Genomic DNA, 8,230 nt, shown 5'->3' on the forward strand with positions numbered 1-8,230 from the left:
AGGTTCATATACCAAACAATGGGAGGAGGATTTTTTTCTCTTGAGGGCTGCAACTGCTTAGGATAAGATCTTTTGTGCCACCCTACTCCACCACTGCTGCTCCTGCAGTCTCACATAAACCAGAATTACCTTTCTGGTATAAGCCTTATTGCCTCTGAATGCACAAGAAGCTGATAAAAGTTAAGACAACATGTGCACAAGTGCTGGGTTGATACATGTTAGTTTTGGCTTTGAAATAGCTTCGTCATCCAGAATTACCTTAAGAACAGATAAACATGTACATTTATCTTCAAACAAATCATCCGAATTTTGAGATGCATCAAATCCATAAAACTAGTACTCTTGTTAAATGAAATCGAAGCTCTTATCATCAGCTTCTGTCATTTTCCCCAAGCTCCCATTCTACCCAAGATCATGAGAAAAAAATCAGCCTGCCCATTTCAGAAGGTTCAAAAGATGATTCACAAGGATAGTACACCAAGCTAAGGATTAACAAGGAGTACTATGGCAAATAAGAAGGACCCAGCTCTTTTCAAGAGTTGAAAATTCTGTTCCTGATTTAATAATTTCTTCAGCCCCTGAAGAAATTTTCTTTTGGTTAGCAGCAACTAAGCCTGTTGTCCTCACTTCCCCATACTACATTCACAGCAACAAATCAGCTGCATCATCACTAACTTGACTGCCAACTTTTGTAAAAGATAGAAAGGCTTATTTAAGTGCAGATAAAGAAATGACCACTTGAATCATGCATAAGCAAGAAACAGTCATTTCCCAGCCGAGCAGAACGTACCACTTCTTGTCTTGCTGGCTGGCTCCTGGGCTCCTTGGGAGGTTCTCTATTTCCACTAAGACTGGGGCAGAAGGAACCACTGTTAGGACAGGTAGGTTTGGCTTCGCATTCCAGCTCTTTGGAGACAGAATACAAACAAGTTACTATACACAAATCAATGAAGTGATGGCATGTTACACACAGCAAACCAGATCACCACTCCTCCTCAAGTACAAAGCTAAAGCAAGGCTGTTGCCTTCCATTATGATTTAATGGTCATGGCAGTGTTGGGTAATGATTGGACTGGGATCTTGAAGGTCTTTTCCAGTCTTCAAGATTAGTTGTCCAGCACTGCATACCTATGCCCAGTCTTTTCCCATAGTGCACCCAGTACTGGGATCACAACAAATCCAAGGCTGCTCAGACATTCCTGTAAAAGCTATGGCCTGCTGTGTCCTTTTTCAGTTCAGCAATGCTTTCCTTCTGTAGGTAACTGCAATAACAACTGGCACCTTTGGCTTGCAGGCCTTTGGAGTGCCACTTGCAACAACTGCTCCTGAAAAAACCAAACACCACCTTTTGCACAGAAGGCAAAAGGCTGGGCAGAGAAGCAATTCATCAGTGGAGATTGAGCATTTTAATGTTAAAACAAACCACAAGCTTGTTTCCACCAACAGGTAACCCTTTCTGTTGCACTTGGCATCTGACATGCTCCAAAACAGAGAGACAGGGTCTTTCCAAACTCCAAGTCCTGTTTCTTGGTACTTGGAACGAGAGTTACTTGATGCTAACGCCCCTTTACAGTGAAGCAAGGTATTCTGTGTACCAAGTAGCAAAGGGACAGCTGTCTTAGATTTCCTTCTAAAACTCAGAAAACACTGAATTTTTACTGACAATGTATTCTTTAATTTGCAGGTGCATTCCTCTTTCAGAGAAAGCAATACTGTAACTAGGAACCTACATAACTGCTGATGAATTCTGCCCCCCTTTTTAAACTTTACTTTGCATATAGAATTAATGCTCTTTGAATAACAACAACCTTCACACAAAGTTGCTTTGTGTACCTATGAAAAACTCTGTCTATAGATAGCATGGTTTCTGTAGTACAGGGGCACAGAGGATATCTTTCTTATTCCAGCTAAACTAACCAGTTAGCTTGCTTGCAAATGAGTAGTCATTTCTTGGTATATGACTTAGTAGTTAACCATTTGTAACTGCCAGGCAGCCACCCATATGCATGCACTATATGCCCTAGAACAAGCTAAGGAAGAGGTGCTGAATGGCAGTGGGGAAGCCTGCAGTTATCCTGTCAAATCCGTTTTGACAGCTTGTGATGTGGAATTCAACACCTTCCCACTGACCTCCCTACCACGTATGTATTTGCCATGACATGTATGTCATTCGTCAACTACTGGATTTTAAGAACAAACAAATCCCCAAATCTGTTGAATTACATGAAAATTACCTTATGAAGAAGGAAAGAGGGAGCCCTTACCTGTGATCCATTAGTTTGGTTGACAACAGCACTGTTTGCAGTACTGAAAGACAAAAAGAATTTATATCAGAATCAGCTCAATGAACCACTTTTGCAGGCTGGCAGAACTGCAAGCATTTTCAGAAGGACACACAGAGTCTAACAAAGATCTTCCCAAAGTACTTAACTGTTCTCAAAAGAAAACTTTGAAACTTCTGTTGTATGTCAGCTGCCTCATTCTAGATAATTAAGGGTATCACATTATTTTTTAATTGTTCAGGCTGTAGTTTATCTGTAATTCCATCTGTTTTTTCCTCTTCCCTTCCTAAACCATTTCAGTTTAGACGTGTTCCTGATTCAGCAGTAGGGTGGTGCACTTTTAAGGCAAAATTGGTTAAACACCCAGCAAACTGTGACATTTTTTGAAGCCTCATCTACATGCTGTAGATAGTTTGTTCCATAACTAGGACTCTTCTGATGTGAAGTTTCTCATCATAAAGTTTATCAGAAAAATTCAGAAGTTTCTTCTGCATACAACCTCTAATGGACAGAATTTCTGCTTCAAAGTCTTAAAAGCAGACGTTCAAAGTTATGTGCACAGCAGCTCAGCACGGTATTAATAATAACTTTATATCATTAAATATTTAATATAGTTAATAAATTAAACAAGACCCATATGCCTAGTCCTGATGATTTTTGAATCTGCAAGAGACATTTCACATTTTGGAGAGAATTAAAAGCATTAACACCCTGCATAATAATTACATATTATGAATCTCATGCAAACTTTTTCCCAAACTTCTAACCTTCTAAAAAATGGTTCCAGTCTCCTAAGACCCATTAATCTTTTGATTTACAGTCTGGACAAGAGCTGTCCAACCCGGCAAGATGACAATTCAAATGGATTTCTGATCCACTTTAGCGATTCTTCAGAATTACTTTAGTTAAATACCATAATGTCAAGACCAAACAAGCTGCTCCTTGCCCATTTCCCAACTTCACACCTTCTCTATTGAGGGGATGTGGAGGTTCCCACAGAATAGTTCACATTTAACAGAAATATTAAGGAATGCCTTCTGGGTGACACATTCCCCTGTGCTGAGTTCACACAGAAGAGCGGAACGACATACATCTTTCATGATGCATTTCAATTAGCAGTGCTCAAGTGTAGAGTTTCAGAAATGGCACAGCTTGCTCCAGGAGGAACAGAACAGTGCCACACCTAGGTGCAGATCAGAAGGCTGCTGTCTTATCAGAAGGAGAAACTGCATATAAAGTTTCTCTTCTTACTCTCGGAATGACCTAAGCAGCATGAAACTGAGAGAAGGGCAGGACAACGCAACATGATGAGAGTACTAATTAATCACAGTCACATTTTGCATGTGGAGGATCTTTAAGCACTTTAGTAGCAGCCAGTTTTGAAGAGTACTTTCCCATTTTATAAAAAGACAAGACAACAGAGAAGGTCACAGAGAGACCTCCACTGAAGTAATTGCAGCCTTGTCCTCATGCTTCCCAGATTTCTCCTCTGCTTGTGCAAGAATCAACAATGCTGCTACAACAGAAAACTTAGGGCTGTGCTAAGCCTGCTGCTCTGAAATATTATGTTGACATTCCTTATCCAGCACCTGACTGTCATGATACTTAATGTCTATGAGTATCTACTTAAAAAAAATAATTTGGCTGCAATCAGTCACTTCCATGTTCTCAAGTTATTAGGGCAAAGGACAGAAACCAGAAGAGAGTGACTTAGTTTCTTTGCTACCAGGGAATTCTTTTTATCCTCATTTCCTCTCCTCCCTTAAGGAAGGGTACAAAAACTGTACAATTCAGATTTATATGGGTATTTTACATTGCAACAGCAAGAATAAAACCACGCATGCAGAAATAATCAGAAATAAAGAACCAAAAGGCCTCTTGCTCAATACTGATAATAAAAAAATCCTTATAAATATGTAAAAATAAATCATTAAGTATATAAAAATAAATGCAAGTATAGTACAGAATAGAAAATCATCAACATATTTAAAATATTTATTTTACTATGTTTTCCCTGTCTCTGACCTCACTTGAACATGCATTTCAGTCATGCAGCCAGAGCAGGCAGATTTCAGAAAGATGACTTCCCCACATGCCTTTACCCGATCTCTTTATATGGCAGCACACAGAACTACAGCTCATATCTAGCAAGAATCATAGCTAGCCAAAACCAGAACTCTTTGTCTGCTGGTAAGCAAGTCTGGCAAAATCTTCTATGTCACAGCAACACAGGAGCTTTGCTTTGAACAGAAGATTATGTAAAGCAAACAAACACAAAACCCACAGCAAAACCACAGTGAAGAGGTTAACACTCTCCACGTTTAACTAAATAGACAGATGCTCAAGTACAGGTGGCAAGCATAAAAGAAATGTAAATATCAGAATGCACCTTACCTTGTTTCTTCAAGTTTGGTAGCATGTGCTGCAAAAACATAAAGAGTAATTAGGATTTAATTTGTAATTAGGTTATCAGTAAAATATGAAGTATATTAAGTAGCCTAGCACTGCCTAAAAGTAGGCAACTAAAAATGTTGCATGTGTGCCATGTATAAAGTATGAAAAATAAAATCCTAAATTGGAAAAAAATAAAATCCGAAATCTGAAGGGTAAACCAAGGAGCTGGATTTAAGGAAGTATCTGAAAGTATACATCTTGACCTGTGGAAGAGCAGGAGTAAGAAACAAGGCATTATGGGCTGTCAGGTTGTGACAACAGAGTGTAACTCCTAAGAAAAATGAAAAAACCTCAATAACAAAGATGTCAAATTTGATCAATAAATTTCAAATATTATCATTAATACATTGCTGTTTCCTGGACCCAAGATTTTTATCTTTATACAGAGACCTATCATGCAATACTCACGGGTGTTTTACCTGCTAGGCCAGCTAGAATGACATGCTTTGGCCACAAGCTCTTTCTAATAAACATGTGTGGTCTCCCAAATAAGTCAAAGAAAATCTAATTTTGAAAATTCAAGGGAAGGACAAACAGCTACAGAAGATTTCCTACAGAGTCTTTAAAGGAGACGGTTACTTGATCATCACTGTGGATTATATTTCTCAGTATGGAAGGTCTGTTTTGCCAATGACCAGGCCCAACAAAAATGATAACACCAGCAGGGAGATGAATCAATATGCAGACTGTATTGTAGACAGAAATGTTACTATATGAATGACCGCCGGGGGTACAAACAGGTCAACAAGCTCGTACATGACTGACGCCACCCGCAACGATCCCACAAACGACATGACCCGGCCCACAACAGGTGGTACAAACAGTGAACTGAGGTTGCCCATAGTTGGCATGGGAAACAGCCAGACGAGCAAGTTAAACATGTAAGAAAAGGGTGCCCACATGGCAACTCTCACCCGATCGACCCGTGTTTGCAAAGGCCTAAACAGACCAGGGCCCAGCTCCAGGGAGAGTCAGGAGGTCTTCCCTGAACCAGGAAGCTCTGTGGAGTGCACTCCACAGACAGACACTCCTGACTCCCTGCAAGTGGTCCCAGCTTTTATCCCCAAGCAGACACCTGACCTTTGTCAACTCACTGCGGGCCCCCTGGGGTTCATTTCCCTTATGGCTCTCCCTGCAGGGCCGGCCGCACCCTGGGGGGAAGCTATAAGGCAAACTCACCTCCTCTTTATGAAGGGCTGTGGGAATCACCCATATGTCAACCTTAATTCAGGGGCTTGGGGTTCAAACCCCAGCATTTCAAGGTCTTTTACCTTTCATTTGCAATGTTCGTCTCGAATATCTTTTACTGGGCCTTCTTTCAAAGGATGCTGATCTCCTCGCTTTGTTGGTCTTGGTGGTTTGATATTCTGTCTTCCCACTAAATGTCAGGTGAAAGTGCAAAAGAATAAAACAAACCACTTATTTTTAACAACAGAACACAGACACTGCTCATTAAAACATCATGTCTATTTTTAAGTTCATAGCTTAATCATCTGATCTCAGTTCTATTAAAAAAATTCCAAACTTAACATCTCAGAAGGCCTTTCACAAGGAGTTTTACAATCATAATCTTCGCCTCATGTTCCCAGGAGGAAAGGCTGAAGCCATGACTCCTTAAACATCACACTGCTGAATAAGCACATCTGCGCTCTGCACATTTCTGTGGCCACAGCGCATGCGGTTTGGGAGAGGTTGGAAACTCTAGAAGAGAGTAAAGCTTAAGGTACGATGCCAGAGGCCATAGAGAAAGGTGACAATAGGAGTAAAAGCCAGCATCTAGACACTCTTGTTCCTGGGCAAATCTTTTTTTCCCATGCTTGGCCAGACTGCCCCCAAGACAGTAGTAGCCTCATGTTCTGCTGAGTCCTTGGTTCCACCGATCCTTTCTGAAGCAGACCAGATGGAATGGCTACAGTAGCTGGAAATGGAAGCCAAGTACATTCATGCTGCCTGGCGTCATGCCCCACCCATATGTTCTCACCAGCTCTGGTGGGGGAACTGACAGCATCCCATAGACTAGTCTGGGACCATAAGCCATCTGAAGCCTGTTACATGCACCCCTAGTGCCTAACATGGAACGGGCATTATCTTAGGCTCCTGAAGCCACACCATCACTCAGTCAGGAACTCTGGACTTGCAAAAAGACTTGCAATGTCCCAAACTGTGCAAGACATCCAACCACCCTCATTTGAAAAAGGGCAGGCTTTCAAGATATATAAAACACAATGTCTTATATGCTATGTAAGAAATATAAACCTTGAGAGATCTTCAGTCTCCTACTGCACAGACCAGAATCACCTAAAGACAGATCAGAAAATGCAGGGGAAAAATCCATTCGATTTAATAAAACAAATAATATGACTCACTCAGCTTGCAAGTTCCACTGCTCTGTATGTCCTGGGTGAATGAATCTCAAATTCTCTCCTGCTTCCACGCATGTTCCAAGAGAAGCAAGAAGTGAGAGAAGATGTGTGCAGAATGGCAGATGCCACTGACCTGTACCGGAAGCGGGATCCCAAGCGAATGAATCCCGACCGGCTCGAGCTCTTCTGGACGGGGCCTCGGAGCCGGAAGAAGGCGTGATGCTCCACGGCACACTTCCACAAGTGCTTGCAGGCTTTGGGATGATCCAGCCTGAAGACAAAAGTGTGCTCCTGCTCCTTTCCCTTAAAGCACACAAAGCGCACTGATGATTTACAGGGGCTTGAAAAAAATTTTGTTTTTATCAATACTGAAATGTACAATTAAAAAAAATATTTTAGGCAGAAAACTCAACCTTTTCAGAAGCTTTTATGAACTGCTCTGTTGTCTGAAGCTGGAAAGGGCTAGAGCCCATATAATTAAGAAGTCAAACCTTTGAATAAATACAAATTACAGACACCCTAATAATAGGAAGGTATTTCTCATCGAGGCCAACATCATCTCACTTCCAAATCTGATGTCCTCAAATTACCAATGCTCACATTTTTATAATCTCAGCTCTGAGCTATTTCTTCCCATGGGAACAATTCTGGCACCTGCCTAAGACATTCATTCCACTAAATGTGGTACGTGTCTTTTTTATTTTTTTTTAAAAACATTCTTGCAAACGGCACACTGTTTCCAAATTATCTTGCCTACACTAGTTTCACAAGGTATTCCCCTTTTAAAAATGAGGTGTGAAAAAAAGTAATTGAGCCTATTTATTTTATACTTAATTCCCTTATTCCAATCAAAAATCTTGCAAGGCATCAATGTTAATGCTCAAAATGTAAAGGAAGAGATCTGGAGTACATAAACTAGTACTATATAATCAAAACAGAGATATAACTAAACAGATAGTTATCTACCTGTTCATCATCTTCAACAACAACAAGAGTGAGTTTGTTTTTCTTGAAGTCAAGCCTTGTTATCTTTGGCCTGTAAGATGAGCAGAAGAAGCAGGTTACATCTAACTCTTAGCAACTCACTGAGAGGTACGTTGACAGTGGAGAAACAAGACACAGAAATCATTC

At 40.6% G+C, this 8,230-nt stretch overlaps 1 protein-coding gene across 1 annotated transcript in view; it reads right to left on the bottom strand.

Moving 5' to 3' along the window:
* Positions 1-790: 790 nt before the first annotated feature.
* EPB41L5 (erythrocyte membrane protein band 4.1 like 5) overlaps positions 791-8,230 on the bottom strand; it is a gene marked incomplete at its 3' end in the record, with an annotated part of 24,836 nt that continues 17,396 nt past the window's right edge. Inside the window, exons 10-15 of the mRNA XM_008940261.1 lie at positions 8,066-8,135; positions 7,233-7,402; positions 6,008-6,114; positions 4,677-4,704; positions 2,265-2,307; positions 791-906 (exon numbers count right to left, since the gene is read on the bottom strand). Of these exons, the coding sequence (XP_008938509.1) occupies positions 791-906; positions 2,265-2,307; positions 4,677-4,704; positions 6,008-6,114; positions 7,233-7,402; positions 8,066-8,135 (534 nt within the window). The remainder of the gene's footprint in view (positions 907-2,264; positions 2,308-4,676; positions 4,705-6,007; positions 6,115-7,232; positions 7,403-8,065; positions 8,136-8,230) is intronic.

This window comes from Merops nubicus, unplaced genomic scaffold (genome assembly GCF_000691845.1).
Source record: "Merops nubicus isolate BGI_N331 unplaced genomic scaffold, ASM69184v1 scaffold37675, whole genome shotgun sequence".
Classification (NCBI taxonomy): domain Eukaryota; kingdom Metazoa; phylum Chordata; class Aves; order Coraciiformes; family Meropidae; genus Merops; species Merops nubicus.